The 26245-nt window shown below is 43.7% G+C and overlaps 1 protein-coding gene across 1 annotated transcript in view; it reads right to left on the bottom strand.

Moving 5' to 3' along the window:
- LOC129816155 (insulin-like growth factor-binding protein 2-B) overlaps positions 1 to 24093 on the bottom strand; it is a 33233-nt gene extending 9140 nt beyond the window's left edge. Inside the window, exons 1-3 of the mRNA XM_055870377.1 lie at positions 23714 to 24093; positions 11746 to 11921; positions 9549 to 9689 (exon numbers count right to left, since the gene is read on the bottom strand). Coding sequence (XP_055726352.1) covers positions 9549 to 9689; positions 11746 to 11921; positions 23714 to 24077 — 681 coding nt within the window. The 5' untranslated portion in view covers positions 24078 to 24093. The remainder of the gene's footprint in view (positions 1 to 9548; positions 9690 to 11745; positions 11922 to 23713) is intronic.
- Positions 24094 to 26245: the final 2152 nt, after the last annotated feature.

The raw sequence follows: 26245 nt of genomic DNA, 5'->3' as shown, positions 1-26245 counted from the left end.
TTGCGCGCTGCTCTATGGGACTCCCAATCACGGCCAGATGTGATACAGCCTGGATACAAACCAGGGTGTGTAGTGATGCCTCTTGCACTGAGATGCAGTGCCTTAGACCGCTATGCCACTCATGAGCGCGAAGGACAACCTTCCTAACCTTCCAGAAGGACAACCATCTCTGCAGCACTCCACCAATCAGGACATTATGGTAGAGTTGCCAGAAGGAAGCCACTCCTCAGTAAAAGGCACATGACAGCCCAATTGGAGTTTGCCAAAAAGCACCCAAAGGACTCTCCGACCATGAGAAACAAGGTTCTCTGGTCTAATTAAACCAAGATAGACGTCTTTGGCCTGAATGCCAAGCGTCACGTCTGGAGGAAACCTGGCACCATCCCTACGGTGAAGCATGGTGGTGGCAGCATCATGCTGTGGGGATGTTCTTTAGCAGCAGGGACTGGGAGACTAGTCAGAATCAAGGGAAAGATGAACGGAGCAAAGTACAGAGAGATCCTTGATGAAAACCTGCTTTATCAATAAAGGCCTTATCAATAATGAATTGTATATTGCTTATTAACAACATTTGGCATGTCCATGCTCAGCCATAATGCAATTTACAGTAGGCCTAAGGCCTAGCCCCTATATCAGTGTGAATGGTATGTACTGTATATATTTCCACATTAAAGTCATGCAATTATTTAGAACAATGTTGACTGCAAACAGCTTCAAGTTAACGTGTTTAGCAAAGATGGGATGGGTTTATATTTTCTTATTGTCACACCCTGGCCATAGAGAGGCTTTTTTTCTCTATTTTGGTTAGGCCAGGGTGTGACTAGGGTGGGCATTCTAGTTTCTTTATTTCTTTGTTTTCTATTTCTTTGTGTTTGGCCGGGTGTGGTTCTCAATCAGAGGCAGCTGTCTATCGTTGTCTCTGATTGAGCACCATACTTAGGTAGCCCTTTATTTCCACCTGTCTTTGTGGGAAGTTGACTTTTGTTTAGGGCACATAGCCTTTAGCTTCACGGCTTGCTTTTGTAGTGTTTGTTGTTTTGTTCGGTGTCTTTTTCCAAATAAAGAGAAAATGTACTCTCACCACGCTGCACCTTGGTAACACATAAAATACCCTAAATTCACAACTTGAAGCAATCACTTATTTAGCCATGGAGCACATTTTGACGAGGGGCTAAGCCTCGACACAACTGGTTTATTCATCAAACCCAGCCTTTTCCCACCACCACCACCACTGCACTGATTATTTTGGTTGTGAAAATAGCAAAAATGTTTCTGACACTCCACCAAACCTATAGTGTTACCACCAGTGCTTAGATTTACCATTGAGTTTGGTTTGCTTATCGAGTACAAACTACATGACCCTCCCCTGAACTAAATAAAAAATAGTAAACCCCTCCCCCTGACTGAAATTGAAAAAGCATGACCCTCCCGCATTTTCCTCCGGTAATAATTGTGTAAATTCCGACCACCCCCTTAACGCAGATCCAAGTTAGCTGGACGTTTCTGACTGGTCTTGGAACTGTGACAACGAGCAGCCTCTCCCCGCTTGGCTCGATGGGATAGTAGTGACTTTGCCAACACATAAAGATATGTACACAGCACAGGAGGCTGCTGAGGGGAGAACACCTCATTATAATGTCTGGAACAAAGCAAATGGAATGGCATCAATCACCTGTAAACCATGTGTTTGATGTATTTGATACCGTTCCACTCATGCCGCTCCAGTCATTAACAGTCTTGTACCCTTAACCTTTTTTCAACGAACTATTGTATTTGTTGTTTAAATGTCACAAGTTAATTGACATGAGACAAACTAGAGAAAATAGAAACCCTACAGATCGCAATGGCTACAATGAATGGCTAAATTACTTCCGGACACTAAGGGTGCATGGAGCAGATAACTTTCTATCTAACTTCTGATGGCCTAGCAAATGGCTGACTTACCTATCTAGATTTATCTCCCCAGACAAAACCAAAGAAAAATCCTCACTGGATCTTTTTTTCTCTTCAATGTTCACACATTCTGTCACGTTCCTGACCTATTTCTGTTAGTTTATGTGTGTTAGTTGGTCAGGACGTGAGGTTGGGTGGGCATTCTATGTTTTCTGTTTCTGTGTTGGTTTTTGGGTTGCCTGGTATGGTTCTTAATTAGAGGCAGGTGTTTGGCGTTCCTCTAATTAAGAGTCATATTTAGGTAGGCGTTGTCACAGTGTTCGTTGTGGGTGATTGTCTTCCGTGTCTGTGTCTGTACACCACACGGGACTGTTTACGGTTTGTTCGGTTTGTGTAGCCTATGTTCCTATTCGTGCGTTTTCTTGTTTTATGTAAGTACGAAGTCTAGGTCTGTCTACACCGTTTGATGTTTTTTTGTTAGTTTATCAAGTTCGTGTTTTCGTTAAATAAATATGTCTTTTCACTACGCTGCGCCTTGGTTCCCTCAATACTCCTCCTCTTCCGAAGAAGAAGAGGAGGAGGAATGCCGTTACAGAATAACCCACCAAAAATCCAGAAACAAGCAGCGTAATTTGGAGCAACGGGGAAGTATACAGGACTTGTGGAGTTGGGAGCAAATATTTAACGGAGAAGGACCATGGGCTAAAGTGAATCACCGTCCATGGGAACAGCTGGAGGCAGCTCGGAGAGTGGAGGAAAAGAGAGAGAGGAACCGGAGTTATGAGGGGACGCGTCTTGCACGGAAGCCCAAAAAGCCCGTGAGTAACACCCAAAAATTTCTTGGGTGGGGGCCAAGAGGTAGTGGGCCAAGGGCAGGTAGGAGACCTGCGCCCACTTCCCAGGCTTACCGTGGAGAGCGGGAGTACGGGCAGGCGCCGTGTTACGCAGTAGAGCGCACGGTGTCTCCTGTACGAGTGCATAGCCCAGTGCGGGTTATTCCACCTCCCCGCACTGGTAGGGCTAGATTGGGTATTGAGCCAGGTGTCATGAGGCCGGCTCAACGCGTCTGGTCTCCAGTGCGTCTCCTCGGGCCGGCATACATGGCACCTGCCTTACGCATGGTTTCCCCGGTTCGCCTACATAGGCCGGTGCGGGTTATTCCACCTCCCCGCACTGGTTGGGCGACCGGGAGCATTCAACCAGGTAAGGTTGGGCAGGCTCAATGCTCAAGAGAGCCAGTACGCCTCCACGGTCCGGTATTTCCGGCGCCACCTCCCCGCCCCAGCCTAGTACCTACAGTGCCTACACTACGCACTAGGCTACCAGTGCGTCTCCTGAGCCCAGTTCCTCCTCCACGCACTCTCCCTGTAGTGCGTGTATCTAGCCCGGTGCCTCCAGTTCCGGCACCACGCACTAAGCCTCCTGTGCGTCTCCAGAGCCCTGTACACACTGTTTCTTCTCCCCCTACTAATCCTGATGTGCTTGCCCTCAGCCCGGTGTCACCAGTGCCGGTACCACGCACCAGGTATAGAGTGGGCTTTGAGAGTCCAGTGTGCCCTGTCCCTGCTCCCCGCACTAGTATGAAGGTGCGTGTCCTTAGCCCGGTGCCTCCAGTTCCGGCACCACGCACCAGGTCTACAGTGCGCCTTATCCGGCCAGAGCCATCCGTCTCCCCAGCGCCATCTGAGCCATCCGTCTCCCCAGCGCCATCTGAGCCATCCGTCTCCCCAGCGCCATCTGAGCCATCCGTCTCCCCAGCGCCGTCTGAGCCATCCGTCTGCAATGAGCCTGCAAAGCCGCCCGTCTGCCATGAGCCTGCAAAGCCGCCCGTCTGCCATGAGCCTACAGAGCCGTCCGCCAGACAGGAGCTGCTAGAGCCGCCCGCCAGACAGGAGCCGCTAGAGCCGTCCGTCAGACAGGATCTGCCAGATCCGCCAACCAGACAGGATCTGCCAGAGCCGCCAACCAGACAGGATCTGCCAGAGCCGCCAACCAGACAGGATCTGCCAGAGCCGCCAGCGAGCCATGAGCGTCCAGAGCCGTCAGCCTGCCATGAGCGTCGAGAGCCGTCAGCCTGCCATGAGCGTCGAGAGCCGTCAGCCTGCCATGAGCGTCGAGAGCCGTCAGCCTGCCATGAGCGTCGAGAGCCGTCAGCCAGCCATGAGCGTCGAGAGCCGTCAGCCTGCCATGAGCGTCGAGAGCCGTCAGCCTGCCATGAGCGTCGAGAGCCGTCAGCCTGCCATGAGCGTCGAGAGCCGTCAGCCAGCCATGAGCGTCGAGAGCCGTCAGCCAGCCATGAGTGTCGAGAGCCGTCAGCCAGCCATGAGCGTCGAGAGCCGTCAGCCAGCCATGAGCGTCGAGAGCCGTCAGCCAGCCATGAGCGTCGAGAGCCGTCAGCCTGCCATGAGTGTCCAGATTCGTCAGTCAGCCATGAGCTGCCCTTCAGCCAGAAACGGCTATATACCCAGAACTGCCCCTCTGTCTTGTGCTATCCCTCTGTCTTGATTTATCCCTCTGTCCCGGTGCTGTCCCTGTCATGGATGTTACTAAGAGGATTTTGTGGGGGTAAGATATGGGTGGACATTTTTAGGGGTAGATGGAGGCTAGGATTGATTATGGTGGGGTGGGGACCTCGCCCGGAGCCTGAGCCACCACCGTGGTCAGATGCCCACCCAGACCCTCCCCTAGACTTTGTGCTGGTGCGCCCGGTGTTCGCACCTTATGGGGGGGGTTATGTCACGTTCCTGACCTATTTCTGTTAGTTTATGTGTGTTAGTTGGTCAGGACGTGAGGTTGGGTGGGCATTCTATGTTTTCTGTTTCTGTGTTGGTTTTTGGGTTGCCTGGTATGGCTCTTAATTAGAGGCAGGTGTTTGGCGTTCCTCTAATTAAGAGTCATATTTAGGTAGGCGTTGTCACAGTGTTAGTTGTGGGTGATTGTCTTCCGTGTCTGTGTCTGTACACCACACGGGACTGTTTACGGTTTGTTCGGTTTGTGTAGCCTATGTTCCTATTCGTGCGTTTTCTTGTTTTATGTAAGTACGACGTCTAGGTCTGTCTACACCGTTTGTTGTTTTTTTGTTAGTTTATCAAGTTCGTGTTTTCGTTAAATAAATATGTCTTTTCACTACGCTGCGCCTTGGTTCCCTCAATACTCCTCCTCTTCCGAAGATGAAGAGGAGAAGGAATGCCGTTACACATACCTTTCCAACAAAAACTGAAGAGATTAAATCTGAATATAATTGAAAATAATAATATAGTTATAATATTATTGAAATATTATTGAAAAAATTCAATAGAAATTAACACGAAATGTATATTTTAAAACGACACCATTCTGAATGTCTAAAGAGTTCTTCTGAAATATGAACACAGAAACAGTTGACATTTTGATCTCTTATTATGGTGGCAATTGGAGAAAATGACATTCATGGTCTTTTAATTGGACTCACATTTTTCTGGTCTCTCTCTTGACTCAGTCTCGGATCCCTCGTCCCCCTCCAGTTCTCGGTCTTGATTTGAACTCGATTTGCTGCGGTCTTGCTCTTGAGTAGGTCTCACTTTAGGTGGTCTCGAATGCAACACTGCTAATAGTATGCCTCAACTCATTTTCTCCGCTAAATGCTCTCATGATCAACAGACCTGATCATGGACTGTTAGATATCAGATAAACAGCAGCAATACACAATTGCATTCCTATTGTTTTGCAACTAATTACAGAATATGGTTGGTTCACTTCTTCACAATAATTAGTAAAGCCTGACTCACCTTAGAAGGAACGTACATGAAAATAGCATACAATAAGTCTACTGGACAATTTATTGGTACCTCTACATTAATATTATAAATGACAAGATTTTAAGAATTGTATCTATTGATCAGACATTTATTTGATCATTTATAATAGGCCAGCATAGCCGAAATATTGATCAACATGAACACTCATGAGAAATAAAGGTGAGAAATAATGGTAAGACATCATTTGACTTTTTAAAACATATCAGCCAGTGTGCAGGACCCATTGATTCACACTCATGTCCTATCTGAAAGCTTGAAAATAAACTATACAAAGTAACAAAATGTGATATCACATCACGTAAAAGTGAATAACTTAGGCTTTAGGAAATGCGATCAACTACAGATATTGATGGAAGCATGGGAGGAGGGGGACCCATGTGCCCCACATCAATGAAGCATGCTTCAGTCACCTACTTGCTAACGGGCACACAATGTCATTTTGTCTTCTTAGTCTGGGTATATTCTGGTCTCGACGTCATATAACCAAATGATGAACAGTTTAAGACGTCTTCCTTGAGATGTCTTTATTTTGCCTAACAACAAACTAGATGTTGTTACAGGTCTTATTTAAAACAAATCTTAAATAATTGAATCTTCTCATCAAGCTTATAAACAAAAAAATCTGGGGAAAAATCATACATTTTGCAATAAAAGCACCAAATCTGGCACAGAGGTAGTACCCTGGAAATATTCAGATATAGAGCCGCCACAGATTTGGCCCCTGGGGGGTGTGACAGACATTTTTTTAAATGCCCACCAACGGTAACATTATTTCACAATTCAGAAGAACTGTTTTGAGATAAAGGCACCAACTTTGGAACAGAGGTAGGTTTATGGAACCTGAGAAGATGTTAATATGGAGACACCACAGCCTATTTCAAAATGGCCACATTTTGTAACACTATTTTACAATCCAGAATGACTATTTTGAGATTAACACACAACATTTGGCACAGAACTACATTTATGTAGCCTGAAAAGTTTTTAAAATGGATCCACCTTTTTTTTTACAAAAAAGGCTACTATTGGTAATACACTGTTAATGTTCTGAAGGCCTGTTTTTAGATAAACCTACCTCTGTGCCATATTTGGTGTGTTTATGTAGCCTCAAAATATTTAGATCTGGACTCACACCCTTTGGGCCGTAGCAGCCATTTTACAAAATGGCCACTGTTGGTAATATAATGTTAATGTTCTGAAATACTTTTTTTTAGATATGGGTGCCTTAGCAGGGTGCCTTAGCAGTCGTCTTATGAAATGGCCACAGACGGTAATACAATATACAGTTCAGAAGTCTTATTTTGAGATTAACACACCCAATTTGGCACAAATGTAGATTTAGGTACCCTGAAAAGATTTAGATATGGAGCCTGAAAGGCGTGAGAACCATTAGCCTCCTAGGTTTTGTATTGAAGTAAATGTACCCAGAGGAGGACAGAAGCTAGCTGTCCTCCGGCTACACCACAGTGCTAGTCTACAGAGTGTAGACCTTCATTGCAAAACAACATGTTTTAATCAATTATTTGGTGACTTGAATATATTTAGTATAGTTTCATATAAAAACCATAACATTTTAAATGTTTAACTACTTAAATTTTTATGAGGATGGTCCTCCCCTTCCTCCTCTGAGGAGCCTCCACTGATATATACATACAGTTGAAGTCGGAAGTTTACATACACTTAGGTTGGAGTCATTCAAACTCGCTTTTCAACCACTCCACACATTTCTTGTTAACAAACTATAGTTTTGGCAAGTCGATTAAGACATCTACTTTGTGCATGACACAAGTAATGTTTCCAACAATTGTTTACAGGCAGATTATTTCACTTATAATTCACTGTATCACAATTCCAGTGGGTCAGAAGTGGACGCGTTCTGTCTCCTATAGATGAACGTACTTTGGTGCGAGAAGTGCAAGTCAATTCCAGAACAACAGCAAAGGACCTTGTGAAGATGCTGGAGGAAACAGGTACAAAAGTATCTATATCCACAGTAAAACGAGTCCTATATCGACATAACCTGATTGGCAGCTCAGCAAGGAAGAAGCCACTGCTCCAAAACCGCCATAAAAAAGCCAGACTACGGTTTGCAACTGCACATGAGGAGAAAGATCATACTTTTTGGAGAAATGTCCTCTGGTCTGATGAAACAAAAATAGAACTGTTTGAGCATAATGACCATTGTCATATTGTAGGAAAAAGGGGGTGGCTTGCAATCTGAAGAACACCATCCCAACTGTGAAGCACGGGGGTGGCAGCATCATGTTGTGGGGGTGCTTTGCTGTAGGAGGAGTGTCCATCATAAAACCCTGACCTCGATCCCATAGAAAATTTGTGGACAGAACTGAAAAAGTGTGTTCGAGCAAGGAGGCCTACAATCCTGATTCAGTTACACCATCTCTGTCAGGAGGAATGGGCCAAAATTCACCCAACTTATTGTGGGAAGCTTGTGGAAGGCTGCCCAAAACATTCGACCCAAGTTAAACAATTTAAAGGCAATGCTACCAAATACTAATTGAGTGTATGTAAACTTCTGACCAACTGGGAATGTGATGAAAGAAATCATTCCACACAAGTGGCTCAGGTAGTGCAGTTCATCCAGGATGGCACATCAATGCGAGCTGTGGCAAAAAGGTTTGCTGTGTCTGTCAGCGTAGTGTCCAGAGCATGGAGGCGCTACCAGGAGACAGGCCAGTACATCAGGAGACGTGGAGGAGGCCGTAGGAGGGCAACAACCCAGCAGCAGGACCACTACCTCTGCCTTTGTGCAAGGAGGTGCACTGCCAGAGCCCTGCAAAATGACCTCCAGCAGGCCACAAATGTGCATGTGTCAGCAAATGTTCTCACAAGGGGTCTGAGGATCTCATCTCGGTACCTATTGGCAGTCAGGCTACCTCTGGCGAGCACATGGAGGGCTGTGCGGCCCCACAAAGAAATGCCACCCCACACCATGACTGACCCATCGCCAAACCGGTCATGCTGGAGGATGTTGCAGGCAGCAGAACGTTCTCCACGGCGTCTCCAGACTCTGTCACGTCTGTCACATGTGCTCATGTGCTCAGTGTGAACCTGCTTTCATCTGTGAAGAGCACAGGGCGCCAGTGGCGAATTTGCCAATCTTGGTGTTCTCTGGCAAATGCCAAACGTCCTGCACGGTGTTGGGCTGTAAGCACAACCCCCACCTGTGGACGTCGGGCCCTCATACCACCCTCATGGAGTCTGTTTCTGACCGTTTAAGCAGACACATGCACATTTGTGGCCTGCTGGAGGTCATTTTGCAGGGCGCTGGCAGTGCACCTCCTTGCACAAAGGCGGAGGTAGCGGTCCTGCTGCTGGGTTGTTGCCGTACTACGGCCTCCTCCACGTCTCCTGATGTACTGGCCTGTCTCCTGGTAGCGCCTCCATGCTCTGGACACTACGCTGACAGACACAGCAAACCTTTTTGCCACAGCTCGCATTGATGTGCCATCCTGGATGAACTGCACTACCTGAGCCACTTGTGTGGGTTGTAGACTCCGTCTCATGCTACCACTAGAGTGAGAGCACCGCCAGCATTCAAAAGTGACCAAAACATCAGCCAGGAAGCATAGGAACTGAGAAGTGGTCTGTGGTCACCACCTGCAGAATCATTCCTTTTTTGGGGGTGTCTTGCTAATTGCCTATAATTTCCACCTTTTGTCTATTCCATTTGCACAACAGCATGTGAAATTTATTGTCAATCAGCGTTGCTTCCTAAGTGGACTGTTTGATTTCACAGAAGTGTGATTGACTTGGAGTTACATTGTGTTGTTTAAGTGTTCCCTTTATTTTTTTGAGCAGTGTATATTACATTAACCATATCAATGATTTTAGGCTCACCTGTTTGAGATTGTATTGGCCCCTTCTGTCACAATTGGGGAAGTTGAGCTCGTACAGATTCTCCAGCGGTTCCCTGTTGTCATGGAAGGTCATCTTGGAGATCTCCTCCAGCACCTTGTCCATCTCCTGTTGACAATGGCTCTGAAAAGCACAGACAAAATGCTGACTGTTGAACTAATACACATTCAACTCAGCACCATCCAGTACATAGCGTTGAGCCAGTTAACCCACTGTTCCCTGGGCGTCACAGACGTGGATGTCGATTAAGGCAGCCCCCCGCACCTCTCTGATTCAGAGGGGTTGGGTTAAATGCGGAAGGCATTCAGTTGTACAACTGACTAGGTATCCCCCCCCTTTCCCTTCCCTTAAATAAGTGATTGAATTGTATGACGGGTGCACAGCGTGACAGAGCTGAGGGCTGTGTTTTCCCCGCCTATTTATACCATACAGTAGTGTATGACAGCCATCAAAGTGGATCAGTGTGTCCTCCAACGGTTTGGTCTGGGACAAGAGGGCGGCATGACCCGCCAGAGTTCTTATCTGGACCTTACAATAACATATGGATGCTAAGTTCCCACACATTCTATTGAGGGAAGGAGGATGTAGAAAAAGTGAGCTTTTAACTTAGCAATTCTTCTCATGTCTAGTTGGAGTAAATAATGATCTCACTATATTTACCTCATACTCCAAACACTCACGTTAACAGAAAACCCATCTTTACCACTCCATTTCACCAAACCCCAGGTTGGAAAATTTTTGAATTGTCATTTTAGTTGTCCCTCCACAACCCACAACTTACCAACCCCCAGAACTGACTCCCCCATTTGCCTACCCCCATTTACTGCATTAGTATATCCATTGTTGTCTCTAATGGTCTCATCAATTGTGTTCCCTCTCGCTTCTTTTGTGTTTTGTGGCAATACATAGAGTTAAATGAGGGAGAAGATCTGGGCATGTATATGATTGTTTCCTAGGTCGGAACACTTATGGCTCTTCTCTGTGGGCCCGGGGGCCACGCTTATTAGCATGCCACATGTTTTTGCTTTAAAAAAAGTTCACATGAACCGGACGACAGTGGGTTGTTTGGGAAATGAATGTAGGGCTAACTAGGGTTGTGTTAGTCAACTAATAACAAGGTTGTCCTTGTAAGCCACGTGATCTTGAATGAAGCACATAAACACTGTTGAATGAATGCTGTTTGTTGGCAGTGTGCAAATTTAACACAATTCAACTTAGCTCGAATATTTCTACTGATTGACGGTGAAAATACTGTCAATATTTGATAGTATTTTGTAAACAGTTATACCAATTGCAGTATTAAAATAAATAGGGCCAAATGTATAAGAATATTGGCCTTCAGTGGTCTATGTAAATAAATGACAATCTGTCAACACATATAATAATATAAAGATTTTATTGACATACAAAGTAGCTGTGTGTTTGTGTGTGTACGGAAGAGGGCACTGCCGTACCAAATACCAACCAGGGTCATTAAGGCCAGTATTCAATCAATTGGATATAGTGGATTTACAGATACCACTTTCAGAACTGCGATCAATTTACACAACAGTGTGTTTAGGGAGGTTGGGAGGCTCTAGGATCAGTTGACCCAAATCCATGTTTTTCTCTCCAATTTCATGATATCCAATTGTTAATTACAGTCCTGACCCATCGTTGCAACTCCCATACGGACTCGGGAGAGGCGAAGGTCGAGAGCCATGCGTTCTCCAAAACACGATCCTGCCAAGCCACACTGCTTCTTGACACACTGCTCGCTTAACCCGGCCGCTCCAATGTTTCGGAGGAAACACTGTACAACTGGCGACAGTGTTAGCATTCATGCGCCCAGCCCGCCACAGTCGCTAGAGCGCGGTGGGACAAGGACATCTCGTCCGGCCAAACCCTCTCCTAACCCAGATGATGCTGGGCCAATTGTGCGTTGCCTTATAGGTCTCCCGGTCAGTCATGGCCGGCTGCAACATAGTCCGGTATCAAACCCGGTTCTGTAGTGACGCCTCAAGCACTGCGATGCAGTGCCTTAGACCGCTGCGCCACTCGGAAGGCCCCAAGTTTAGCCATTCTAAGCTATGTAGTGTCATAATACTAATTACTCATCAAGTTTCTGAACTGTATCTCTCAGATAGCGGATGTGAACAAAGATGGATTTTTATTTATTTTTGGAATGGTTTGTCCTGACCTGAGTGGGCCGCTGGGTCCTAGGTTCCTCAGGGCGGGTGTTGGTCTTCATCTTGGTCTTGAGCTCGTTCAGGGCCTGCCTCACAGCCTTCTGTTTGGACCACATCCAGGGGCTGGCATCTTTGGTCGGCTTCTTCTGAGGGGGACCCTCAGCGCCCTGCAGCTCCACTATAGGTCCTGCATGCACACACACACACACACACAAACACGCACACACAAACAAAGACTTAGTGCACTCTTAGAAAAAAGGTGGTACTGTATCTAGAACCAAAAAGGGTTCTTTGGCTGTCCCCATACGAGAACCCTATGAAGAAGCCCTTTTGGTTCCAATTAGAACCATTTTGAGTTCCTTGTAGAACTGTTTTCACAGAGGGTTCTACATGGAACCAAGAATAGTTCTCCTATTGAGACAGCCACAGAACCATTTTGGAACCTTTTATTCTAAGAGTGTACATGCCCCGAATACAAACAAGGACATCTGCACATATAAAGTTTATATGCACCGGAAACTCGTTCCAAACAAAGAGAAAATGATTGCTGAAGAAAATGTTCCCTTTATAGACTCTCAGGGTCGACAGAACACACACACCCATAGATACACACACAATTGTTTGCTCTCCTTTAATTAATCCCAAAGGAGCTTTCAAAGCACTATGTTTCTAATGACAGGTTTCTGTAAACAATGTGTTATCTTTGGAAGACAAAAGATTCACATTGGCTCTCTCAAGGCACCATCCTGCTGGTACAGTATGTGTCTCACACCCTGATGTCACTTCTCCTGCTGAGTCTCAGAAGTGGTCGGGACTATAATCTCATTGGTGACAGTTTGTATGTACTACAGGTTGTAAATAATGATGAGAGATGGTGCCTAAGATTGGTTGTGTGGTTAAAATCAAAGCCCTCAGCACATACAGTGCCTTCAGAAAGTATTCACACCCCTTGACTTTTTCCCCCCAAAATTGTGTTACAGCCTGAATTTAAAACGGATTACATTTATATATGTTTTTGCCACTGGCCTACACATAATACCCCATAGCAGCAGTGTAAAAAGGGGGAGCAATGCAAATAGTCTGGGTAGCCATTTGATTAGATGTTCAGGAGTCTTATGGCTTTGGGGTAGAAACTGTTTAGAAGCTTCTTGGACCTAGACTTGGATCTCCAGTACTGCTTGCCGTGCGGTAGCAGAGAGAACAGTCTATGACTTGGGTGACTGGAGTCATTGACCATTTTTTGAGCTTTCCTCTGACACCGCCTAGTATATAGGTCCTGGATGTCGGGAAGCTTGGCCCCAGTGATGTACTGGGCCGTACACACTACCCTCTGTAACACCTTACGGTCAGATGCAGAGCAGTTTCCATACCAGACGGTGATGCAACCGGCCAGGATGCTCTTGATAGTGCAGCTGTAGAACCTTTTGAGGATCTGGGGACTCATTAAAAATATTTTCAGTCTCCTGAGAGGGAAAAGGTGTTGCCGTGCTCTCTTCACAACTGTATTGGTGTGTTTGAAACATGTTAGTTCGTTGGTGGAACTTGAAACTCTCGACCCGCTCCACTTTAACCCCATCATTGTTAATGGGCGCCTGTTCAGCCTTCCTTTTCCTATAGCCCACGATCACTTTGTTTTGTTCACATTGAGGGAGAAGTTGTTGTCCTGGCACCACACTGCCAGGTCTCTGACCTCCTCCCTATAGGCTGTCTCCTCATTGTCGGTGATCAGGCCTACCACTGTCATCAGCAAAGTGAATGATGGTGTTGGAGTCGTGCTTGACCACGCAGTCATGGGAGAACAGGGAGTACAGGAGGGGACTAAGCACGCACCCCTAACGGGCCCCAGTGTTGAGGATCAGCGTGGCAGATGTGTTGTTGCCTACCATTACCACCTGGGGAGGCCCGTCAGGAAGTCCAGGATCCAGTTGCAGAGGGAGATGTTTAGTCCCAGGGTCCTTAGTTAAGTGATGCGCTTTGTGGGTACTATGGTGGTGAACGCTGAGCTCTAGTCAATGAACAGCATTCTCACATAGGTGTTCCTTTTGTCCAGGTGGGAAAGGGCAGTGTGGAGTGCGATTGAGAATTGGAGTGGGTCTAGGGTTTCCAGCATGATGGTGTTGATGTGAGCCATGACCAGCCTTTCAAAGCACTTCATGGTTACCAACGTGAGTGCTACGGGTCGGTAATCATTTAGGCAGGTGGTCTGTTTGAAACATGTAGGTATTACAGACTCAGTCAGGGAGAGGTTGAAAATAGAAGTTAAGAGACTTGCCAGTTGGTCCGCGTATGCTTGGAGTACACGTCCTGGTAATCCTTCTGGCCACGCAGCTTTGTGAATATTGACCTGTTTAAAGGTCTTGCTTACATCGGCTACGGAGAGCGTGATCTCACAGTCGTCCGGAACAGCTGGTGCTCTCATGCAAGCTTCAGTGAAGCGAGCATAAAGGGCATTTAGCTCGTCTGGTAGGCTCACGTCAGTGGGCAGCTCATGGCTGGGTTTCCCTTTGTAGTCCATAACAATTTTCAAGCCCTGCCATATCTGACGAGCGTCAGAGCCGGTGTCTGTTTGATGGTTCACTTTGCAAGTTTGATGGTTCGTCTGATGGCATAGCAGGATTTCTTATAAGTGTCCGGATTAGTGTCCCGCTCCTTGAAAGCGCCTTTAGCTCGGGGCGGATGTTGCCTGTAATCCATGGCTTCTGTTTGGGATGTGTACGTACGGTCACTGTGAAGACGAAGTTGTCGATGCACTTATTGATGAAGCCGGTGACTGAGGTGGTATACTCCTCAATGCCATTGGATGAATCCCAGAACATATTCCAGTCTGTGCTAGCAAAACAGTCCTGTAGCGTAGCATCTGCATCATCTGACCACTTCCGTATTGAGCGAGTAAATTGTACTCCCTGCTTTAGTTATTGCTTGTAAGCAGGAATCAGGAGGATAGAATTATGGTCAGATTGGCCCAATGGATGGAGAGGGAGAGCTTTGTATGCGTAAAGGTGGTCTAGAGTTTTTCCTCTGGTTGCATATGTGACATGCTGGTAGAAATGAGGTAAAAACATATTTAAGTTTGCCTGCATTAAAGCTTATCATGAGGTATTCTACCTCAGGCGAGCAATACCTCGAGACTTCTTTAATATTTGATATTGCGCACCAGCAGTTATTGACAAATAGAAGCACACCCCTGCCCCTCATTTTACCAGACATATCTGCTCTGTCCTGCCGATGCAAGGAGAAGCCAGCCATCTCTATATTATCCGTGTCGTCGTTTAGCCACGTCTCGGTGAAACATAAGATATTATCGTTTTTAATGTCCCTTTGGCAGGATAGTCTTAATTGTAGATAATTCAGTTTGTTTTCCAATGATTGCAAGTTGGCTATTAATACGGAGGGTAGTGGTGGTTTACCTACTCGTCGCAAAATTCTTACCAGGCAACCCGCCCTCCTCCCCCTTTTTCTCCATCTTTTCTTCACGCGGATGACGGGGATTTGGGCCTTGTCTTGACAAAGGGGTGTATCCTTTGCGTCAGACTCATTAAAGAAAAAGTCTTAGTCTAGTTCGAAGTAAGTAATCGCTGTTCTGATGTCCAAAAGCTATTTTGGGTCATAAGAGATGGTAGCAGCAACATTATGTACAAAATGAGTTACAAACAATGTGAAAAAACAAACAAAATAGCACACTGGTTAGGAGCCCATAAAATACAATATTGAATGTTCCTAAGTGGCCTAGTTACAGTTTTGACTTAAATTCATTGAAAATCTATGGCAAAAAAAATGGTTGTCTAGCAATGATCAACAACCAACTTGACAGAGCTTGAATAATTGTAAAGAGTTTCTCTTTAAGACATTTCTAAACATTTGTATTCACTTTGTCATTATGTGGTACTGAGTGTAGATGGGTGAGAAAAAGCATATATTTAATGGATTTTGAATTCAGTCTGTAACAAAACAAAATGTGGACTAAGTCAAGAGGTATGCAAACTTTATGAAGGCACTGTATATGAGCCTCTAGCTGAGAGAGATCGAATCCCGGTCCCACCTGTCTTTTACACTGTTATCCTTCTATCTGTAAAAAAATATATATAATTATAACAAATAAAACAATTGTGGTGGTGGATAAAGTTGTACCCAAATGTTAATCTTTGTTTTGTCCACCTGAAGTTTTATCATCTTTGGCAAAGCGTTATCTGTATTACAACACAAGCTGTGCAATGCTGTCCCAGTTACACTGTCTTTCACACTACACTTTTGTAGCATCGCTCGGTTCACTAAAATTAGGCTGAATTGGCCCAACAATGGATATGGGGAATTTTCAGGAGGGCTCAGATTTACAAAACGTCTACATTCTGATATAGTTACACTCATTTCCTAGTCACTCAGTTTTGAAACCCAGAAACGCTGTTTATAACTTAGCTGAATTTTGCTATTCTTATAGAGAACACTGGTGGAGAATTGTTGACTGCGGATCAGAACATTACTTCCTATCATGGGAAGCGAGCAGGGAATAGTATGGAAGCACTTTTAGCCTGGTATTCTTGCTGAGTAAGGACTTTCTGCCTGCCTTCTCAGTGGAGGTGAACTACCTCCTGGGGGCACTGTGTGAGCGTGTGTGTGTTTGTGCGTGTGTCTCTGTGTGTGTGTGTGTGTCTCACTCCACTAACTCTTATCTGTAATTAGGGAGGCACAAACAGAGGAATGCAGCTCTAAGACTGTAAACCACTCCCAGGAGGGAGAGCAACCCATTGACTTGACAAAGGTATTCAAACAGAGTACAGTCACTGTGCCAGAGTGTCTGAGAGAGAGAGAGAGAGATTTTCACTTTTGATTATTATCTAGTTCACCTGCTTTGGCAATGTTAACATATGTTTAACATGCCAATAAAGCCCTTAAATTGAATTTAATTGAGAGGGCGAGAGAGAATGAGAGAATGAGAGAGGGGGTATTCATATCTATTCTTGTGTGTATTTATACACCATTTTTTAATTACTTTACTTAGTATGCTTCTCCTCAAAATGTCAGGAATGGCTTACTGTCCACTGGTTAAAATGTCCACAGCAGTAGAGAGTATAGCGTTCATTGTTCTGGACAGATTGAATGCTTTGTGGCAGTAGCTATTGAAATTCCAAATTTCAGAAGAATTATACAAGTTTCAGCCAACAACCATCAGCTTGTTAGTTTCACTTTGAAACACTAGTGTTGATCCCATCTTGGCAGCATAGCAACTGCATGTTAGAAAGTTATGTGAACCTTGGCTTTGAGAATGCTACTGAACATGCTTTCACAGCTGTCTGAATTAGTGATATACAGTACTTACAATGTCAATTAAAATGGTACCGTTCTTTTGGACATTGGTTGTCATTTACAGTATAACTGTGCTCAAAATGTGGTAAATAGGTTGCAAATCACAAATGTTTTCTTCTGCCAAGATAATGGTCGTAGCTTGTGATGGTTCCTTCCACTTGAGGCTAAACCTCTTCAAACAAGTTCAGTTGGCAAACAGTAAAATTATTGTGTAGGTTTTGTCGAAGCAGGGAGCCCAAAAATATGATGGTTTGCTTCTTCTTCCAACTCAAGTTCTCTGCTCCCAAAAGACATGAGGTCTAGTCTTGTGTTTGAGGATTTAGCACTTATTCCAAAAGGAATTACAGTCAAAAGTGTCATATCAGTCAACTTCCATAGATTTTGTGTCAATTGCAATGTGTCTAACTTATTCTAAAAAGATAGCAACAACTCACAAGAAGAGATATAAATAGTCCCAAAATTCTTATCATGGAATAGTAATGATGTGCCTAACATCGTCACCAGGCTAATTGCGCATATAAACACCAACGACTCAAATCTGGCCTTTGTGGTAGTAAACCTGACGGGGGTCTGAATTGATTCCACCTGGGTTTTTCTCCTCAAGAAAAACTAGATTTGAATCTTGAGGGTGTGGTTTGATGTGTATGTGTTATGATCAATATATGGCAGTTATTGTTGTTTTGTTCCTCTTCACTTACCATAGTTGAGTTATCCCAAGCCCCAAACATCCTGCACCACCGTGCTATCTACGAAATTGGCTAAAGGAATGACAGTTGTGTTTGGGATGCTAATGTTGACTCACGAATGTGTGGATGTTTGAGTTGGGGAAAAAACAAGCCTTTGATAATGAACAAGTCTTGTTCTTTCAACATAACATTGGCGATGATGTATTGTAGCTATGTCTTGTTCGTTGTCTCATTGGGTAGTTCTACTGTCTGTAAAGGAATGGGTGTGCTATAGGTTGATTCTGCTACTACAACTGGATAGCGTGCAGCTGTGCTCAGATGATTTGGGTGCTAACAGGCAGTGGTCCCACGTTAGTGGGAATGTGGGCGGACTGAAATCCAAACCCAACATGAGAAGAACATTTACATCCTTTATTCCATTAATCTCACAAAACACTGACATTATAAATTATCCAACTTTACACTTTTTTTGTCAATTTTGGGACTACAATTGATGTTTGCGACTACTATCAATTCCACATGGAACATTTTTAACCAGAGAAGTTGTTTTGTTTTTGGTTCAGCTCCTCTAAGTATTTGTCATTATTTGATCTGAGCGAATTACATGACTGTGAGGCATGGTTCTGAATCAGAAACATGTTGTGTGCTAGCAAAAACATTCCCCCAATCTTGAGAGTAGCGAGCTAGCTGTAGCTAGCTAGCTACCTTTTATCTCTAGCTAACTTAACCCAATAAGTGCCACCGTAACACCTGCATGTTTTGGACTGCTAAACCCTTTTCAACATTGTGTGTTTGAGCTACACAATTTGATTAGTCTATTTCATCTGCATCCGTAGATACCAATCATTGGTCTGTGTGATTAACGGGAGCTGAGATAGAGCAGTGTTTGTGAGACAAGGGCAGATCCCATAAAAAAAAACAAGTCTGTGGAGTCCAATAGTTTGAGCTACAAACTATTAAAAGCTATCTATGAAAAGGTGAGACTCTCTCACGAACACGCACATGTAACATGTCTATGAAGATCACAAGCTACATAAGAGTCTTTAGAAGGTATGTGGGTCTTCTACATTGAAGATCATAGGAAATCCCAGAACATAGTGTTTATAATACTGTAATACCTTTACATAGTTACTGTCACAAACTCCAAACTCCACACAGTTGTCACTGGCTAGCTGGATATTTATTTCCCATCCAGCCAACAATTTCTGTAGTTACAGCATTCATATACATTTTAGCAGGTTTTTGCTTTGGCGCACTTTATTATTTTATTGACATTTGTAAAACTAATGTATGCAACTGTTTATGTCAAATTGTTTTGTGTTCTACTTGTATCCCTGGTTGTCTTAAAAAGAAAATGGTAAAATACTTAATTGTGAGGCTAAATATAATGGCTGGACATGCAGATAAATTAAATTCTAATTTTTAATAGGGGGAATTTAGAAGACTTGCTGGGTATACATTATCCAAATATATGATCAATATGGGTTGTGCTTGTTAGGAAAACCAACAACCCCAATAAAAACAACAGTATGGACTCAAATGGCCAGTGTTGGGGAATAGTGCAAAACATGTTCCATGTGGAATTGATAGTAGTGGCAAACATCAATTGTAGTCCCAAAATTGACAAGCGTTCAGCCCATCAAGAAGTCCAGGATCCAGTTGCAGAGGGAGGTGTTTAGTCCCAGGGTCCTTAGCTTAATGATGAGCTTTGATTGCACTATGGTGTTGAACGATGAGCTGTAGTCAATGAATAGCATTCTCACATATGTGTTCCTTTTGTCCAAGTGGGAAAGGACAGTGTTGAGTACAATAGAGATTGCATCATCTGTGGATCTGTTGGGGCGGTGTGCAAATCGGAGTGGGTCTAGGGTTTCTGGGATAATGGGATAATGGTGTTGATGTGAGCTATGACCAGCCTTTCAAAGCACTTCATGGCTACAGACGTGAGTGCTACGGGTCGGTAATCATTTTGGCAGGTTACCTTAGTGTTAATTTCTATGGTTGTCTGCTTGAAACGTGTTGGTATTACAGACTCAGTCAGGGACAGGTTGAAAATGTCAGTAAAGACACTTGCCAGTTGGTCAGCGCATGCTCGGAGTACACGTCCTGGTAATCCGTCTGGCCCTGCAGCCTTGTGAATGTTGACCTGTTTAAAGGTCTACTCACATCGGCTACGGAGAGCGTGATCACACAGTTGTCTGGAACGGTAATTTAGCTTGTCTGGTAGGTTCATGTCACTGGGTAGCTCGTGGCTGTGCTTCCCTTTGTAGTCTGTAATAGTTTGCAAGCCCTGCCACATCTGACGAGCGTCGGAGCTGGTGTAGTATGATTCAGTCTTAGTCCTGTATTGACATCCCGCTATGCCCCCATGGTTCCTCTGGGGGCATAGCGGGATTTCTTAACTTCTTGTGGATAGGGGGCAGCATTTTCACGTTTGGATGAAAAACGTGCCCAGAGTAAACTGCCTCCTACTCAGTCCCAGATGCTAATATATGCAATTATTAATATTGGATAGAAAACACTCTGAAATTTCTAAAACTGTTTGAATCATGTCTGTGACTAACAGAACTTATTTGGCAGGCAAAACCCCGAAGACAAACCATTCAGATTTTTTTTTTAATAAGTTTTCATTGGGTGTCTTTCAAAACCCCGAAGACAGACACTCTCTTTTTAATAAGGTTTCATTGGGAATACAGATTTCTAAGGGACCTTCCTGCAGTTTCTATTGCTTCCACTGGATGTCAACAGTCTTTAGAAATTGGTTGAGGTTTTTCCTTTGAGAAATGAAGAAGTAGCCATGTTCAGAATGAGGCTCCAGTGAAGTGTACTGTTTGTTAGAGGCGCGTGACCAGAAAGCATGCTACACATTGTTTTCCTCTGGTATTGAACACAGATTATCCCGTCTTCAATTTTATCTATTATTTACGTAAAAAAAAAACTAAAGTTGTATTACAAAAGTAGTTTGAAAATTTGGACAAAGCTTACAGGTAACTTTTGAGATATTTTGTAGTCACGATGTGCAAGTTGGAACCAGTGTTTTTCTGGATCAAACGCGCCAAATAAATGGACATTTTGGATATATATCGACGGAATTAATCGAACAAAAGGACCATTTGTGATGTTTATGGGACATATTGGAGTGCCAACAGAAGAAGCTCGTCAAAGGTAAGGCATGAATTATATCTTTATTTCTGCGTTTTGTGTCCCGCCGGGAGGGTTGTAATATGATGGTCTGTGTTTGTTTGCTTGGTTGCTATCCTCAGATAATAGCATTGTTTGCTTTCGTCGTAAAGCATTTTTGAAATCTGACCCGTTGGCTGGATTCACAACAAGTATAACTTTAATTTGGTATATTGAATGTGTGATTTCATGAAAGTTAAATTTTTATAGTAATTTATTTGAATTTGGCGCTCTGCATTTTCACTGGATGTTGGCCAGGTGGGATGCTAACGTCCCACATATCCCAGAGAGGTTAAAGGCTTCCAGGTTGGAGTCCCGCTCCTTGAAAGCGGAAGCTTTACCCTTTAAGTTCAGTGCGGATTTTTCCTGTAATCCATGGCTTCTGGTTGGGGAATGTACGTACGGTCACTGTGAGGGTGATGTCATCGATGCACTTATTGATGAAGCCAGTGACTGCTGTGGTGTACTCCTCAATGCCATCAGAAGAGTCCCAGAACATTCCAGTCTGTGCTAGTAAAACAGTCCTGTAGCTTAGCAGGACTAAAATGCGCATCATCAGTATCCGTTATACATCACCAGTAATACCTGGTTTGCATACCTATTCTTGCCTTAGCATTTACTGGTAGATATCATGACTTGGAACATCTTTCCTACTGCTTTCCTCCACGCAAGAACCAGCTGTTTGAGAGCTGCATGCTGTCTCTGCCAAACAGATTATCTATAGGCTATATGTGTGCAGCAAGCATGTGATAAATAATCAACTTAACAAATGAACAGCTTTGGGAATCCATATGTTTTTTTATCAATTACATAGCCTCGATAAAAAATAACAATATTACATTATACTGTATTTATTGGCGCGAGCGGGCCACTGACGGGATGATCGACTGCCTTGGAGGGTTTCCAAAACCTTCCCTGTATGTTGGTTTAGCCCTGACACACACAGACAGGGGCATTCCCGTGCCTTTGTTTCCTATTCAGAAAGTTGGATTACTTTTGGTCAATTGCACATTACTGTTTAAATAAATCATGATGATAAAAAAATGAACTTTTTAACCAAAAACTAATGTGACGAGATAAAAAATTGGTAGCTTGGTAAACTATATTTTGAGAGTTGCTTCCTCACACTGTTATTGGATATGCATTTGGACTTTCTCCCTGACTTTCTATTTTCATATGGACTTTTTCCAGAACTTGCCACTGGGCTAATGAAGGCTGTGTTTGAAGCTTTGGTCTACCAGACATTCTGAGCATTGGGAGGAAGTATGGTGAACAAGATTATGATGTGCATAACTTGGCTAACTAATGCTAACAAGTTGCTACAGTGTACAGCTACTATTGCCAGCTCTGCCTTCATAAAATGTTTGATTCGTTTGGAAATTGACCTTTTCAACTAGTCTCCATACCATTTTGACCTCTAAAAGGCTCAGAATTCTCATTTCTCCGGTCACATAACTTTTCCTTTCGGAACAGGTTAAATCTAATGCTAATGGAGTTCAATAAAGGTACTAACATGCAGTTGCCACCCAGAGCGCACCCTCTCTATCTTTACAGATGTTAGATCTTAATGTGATCACCCTATTGTTACAGGAAATGTCCTGCACAGCTAGAAATGCAAACCTTTAGTCTCTTGAGGTTTTAAAAGGCTTCTAAAGTTTGTAATTTCCACTTTATAATGTTTGATTTAATTAGAATCCACACAATAATTCACATGATTTTCCTGCTGTGAGAAACTGGTCAAATTAAGATCCTATATTTGTAATCTCTCTCTCTCACACAAAAAGCACAGACATGCAGTAATTAACCACCTGTAGGGGTGTCAGCACACCAAGTCTGAGTACACCATTACCTGCAGGGCTACAAGGGCAATCCCTGTTCACAGACAACACATAGAGAAGGAGGAGAAAGAGAGGAAGTATGAGACAATAAAGAGGCTAAAAAGTTGTAACAGACCTATGGTCTGCTGTTTGCAATCAACATGTACATGACATGTTGACAGTCACTATTAACAGTCACTACAACATGACAGTCACTATTAGCTCTTCCCAATCTGGGAAACTTTTTGTCAGAACCCACTGTTTTTCAGAGACTGAATGCAGTTCCAGCCTAAGCAATGTGTGCTCAGTCAGATGAGGACACATCTTCAAACATCCACCCAAGCACAGAATTCCTTGAAAATGATGAGTTCATCCAGAGTGTACTGTATGTACTCTGAGGTTTGTGCGTGTATTTTGGTACGAAAGCACACGAGTTCGTACAGCTTTCTCCCATTGCTGCAAGATGTGTTGTCATGCCAATAACAGCAACAGTTATCAAACAAACACATGATGGAGGGAGGGAGATGGATGGAGTGTGGAGGGGGGAGCTATGTGTAGGAATATGACTTGCTACCTAATTAAAGATAATTTAGAGAGCCTCAAGCTTACAAGACACCTGGCACCTGATAGTGCCTCTTTTACACTTGACTGGCTCATGAAATGGAAATCTGATGTGAAGGGGATGCTGTATGTGAGATGGCACCAAGTTACTGCTAGCAGCATTAATCTTTGACCTGTGCTTTGGGCATTAAAAAAAGTGGGAAAATTGTTTTAAATACATGTTTTCCATTTACACCTAATAAGGGGACGTCTTGGGGTACTGATTTCTAATGGAAACATTTAGAGAAGCAATAGATCTCCAGTATACCAGCCTATGACATTCAGCAGATGCCATGCACTTCAATATTGTGGCCGATTAAAGACATGTTTAACACAGAATACTTGTTAACCTACAATAATGATAAGCTTCTCTTAGCGACAGTCTAGTTACTTACCACTCTTGTCCTGATGCTCTTGCGTGAGGTTGGGTACCGGGTCTACTTTGTGTGAGCATCGTCCTAACCCCTGAACCAGCTGCTCCAAGGGCAATTCTGAATCTGCAGTGGGATAACAACGCAGCCCTGTGGAACACCTCGGTGTGTAGACGCCACAGAATTCGCCTTCTAACCGGGAACACACTGGGCAGCAGCCACAGCCGGGCTCCCTGACTATCTCAGTACAGGTTGTAGCAAGCTTAGGACATGCAGCTTGGCGCTCCGCAGCACAGCTCGGACAATGGAATTCCATGTCCCCGAGCAATAGACCCGGCAGAGCACGGAAAGTAAGCAGCAGCAAACTGCAGCCATAATATAGCACCATTCTACCTTTAGCTGTACTGTCTAATAAAGAGTAACATGGATAGATAAGGATGTAAACTTTGGGTCCAAAAGTGGAGCTGTCAACTGTGTTAGCATAGTAAACAAGTGGGAAACCCAGTGGTGCAATCTGCAGGGTCCTATCAACTGTCATGTTTCTGATATTGTATGTCAAAACTACATGTAGCTTGTAGTGAGTTGTCTCTTGCATAACCTTAGTGTGCAATAGATAACGAATTATTGAAGGAACAAATGATCAAATGTCAATATCTGAATAAACATGTGCATATGTTTGAATAGCCACGCTTCGACTATAGCACGAGCTTGCTTTGTGCTTTCAAATGATATTATGTTTACTTACAACATTTCATATATTATCTTAGGCTGCACTGCTGTCCCGAGTGAAAAAGGATCCTAAGCATTAATATATTCGATTCAGCCATAATGTCAAGATAATTTTTGCTCTTCATGAGAGTATGTTTAAACAACAAGCAGCAGAGCAGAGAAACAGAACTTTCCAAGGGAATATTACAGCGTGTGCTGGATGTCTGACATGACCACTCCATTTCTCGCATTTCCATTTACACTCAATTAAAGCTGTCCCAAGGACCGAAATGGATCTCCCTCCCCCATATGTCCCATTGATTTATTGGTAGCGAGTAGTGGTTGTTGTGCTTATCCAGCAAGCAGGCTTCTGTAAACTTATACGGGGTATCTATGTCTCTTGGCCACCGCGGAGAGCAATGTTTGTTGACTCAAGGGGTCCAAAGATAGCATAGCCACTGTAGGAGCCTATCCTGCAGGGGCCTACGTTAGCAGATATTAATGAAGCTTATTTGTCTTAGTGGGTGCCTTCTTACTTTATAGCATATATAGTTGAAATCGGAAGATTACATACACCTTAGCCAAGTACATTTAAATTCAGAATTTCACTATTCCTGATAATTCGTCCTAGTAAAAATTCACTGTCTTAGGTCAGTTAGGATCACCACTTTATTTTAAGAATGTGAAACGTCAGAATAATAGTAGAGAGAATGATTTATGCCAGCTTTTATTTCTTTCATCACATTCCCAGTGGGCAAGAAGTTAACATACACTCAATTAGTGTGTGGTAGCATTGCCTTTAAAACTTCTTATGGCTGCATCCCGCTACCGGGATCGATATGACAACAGCCAGTGAAGGTGCAGGGCGCCAAATTGAAACAACAGAAATCTCATAATTAAAATTCCTCAAACATACATGTGTCTTATATCATTTTTAAATGTATTCTTGTTGTTAACCTGTTGGGGATGGGGGCGCTGTTTAGACTATTTATGCTAATGTGGCTAATTTTTTAAACGGCTTCCCACAAAATCCTTGATCGTACAATATGCATATTATTATTATTATTGGATAGAAAACAGTCTATAGTTTCTATAGGAGTTGAAATTTTGTCTCTAAGTGGAACAGAGCCCATTCTACAGCAATTTCCCTGACATGGAGTCAGATTTGAGAAATGTTGGCCACTTTTCTGAAGTCAGTTAAAAGGGCACTGTCGTTGCTATGACTATACGGACACTTCTTACGTCTTCCCCTGGATGCCTTTACGTGATGACGATTCCAACGGGGTCGATTGCTCGTTCACAGGCCCTACAAATGAAAAAAACCTTTAGCTAGCAAGTCTTTTCTTGCTGCGTAACGCGCGTGGAAGACACCGACCCTCTCCTGTTCCAAGCGTTAGTTTAGCCTGTTATATTTCTCCGGTCATCTTTTCACTCGTTATAGGAGTTACAAACATCATGAAGTAGTTAATTTAAAGCGTTTTATAGCAATTTATATCCGTTTAGTGCGATTTTGGGACATTTATTTTTGCAACGATGTGAAAAGTTGGGCACGCTTTTCAGTTCATCCCGAACGCAGTTGACATTTCCACATGGCAAGAGGACAGCTTTCCACCAAAAGACGATTTCTCCCAAGAAAGGATCCTTTGCCCAAGATACTGATGGAAGAACAGCTCAAGGTAGGACATTTTTATTATGATAAATCGTGTTTCTGTCGAAACATTTTAGTGGCTTAGGACGCCATGTTTTTTGACGTAGCTTCGCTTGGCGCAAACTGTATTGAAAAGTAAGGATAAATTAAAAAATGTAATAACGCAATTGTATTAAGAATTAAATTGTCTATCAATCCCT

The sequence above is a fragment of the Salvelinus fontinalis genome, chromosome 19 (genome assembly GCF_029448725.1).
Source record: "Salvelinus fontinalis isolate EN_2023a chromosome 19, ASM2944872v1, whole genome shotgun sequence".
Taxonomy (NCBI): domain Eukaryota; kingdom Metazoa; phylum Chordata; class Actinopteri; order Salmoniformes; family Salmonidae; genus Salvelinus; species Salvelinus fontinalis.
This window is presented reverse-complemented; position numbering and strand designations above follow the sequence as displayed.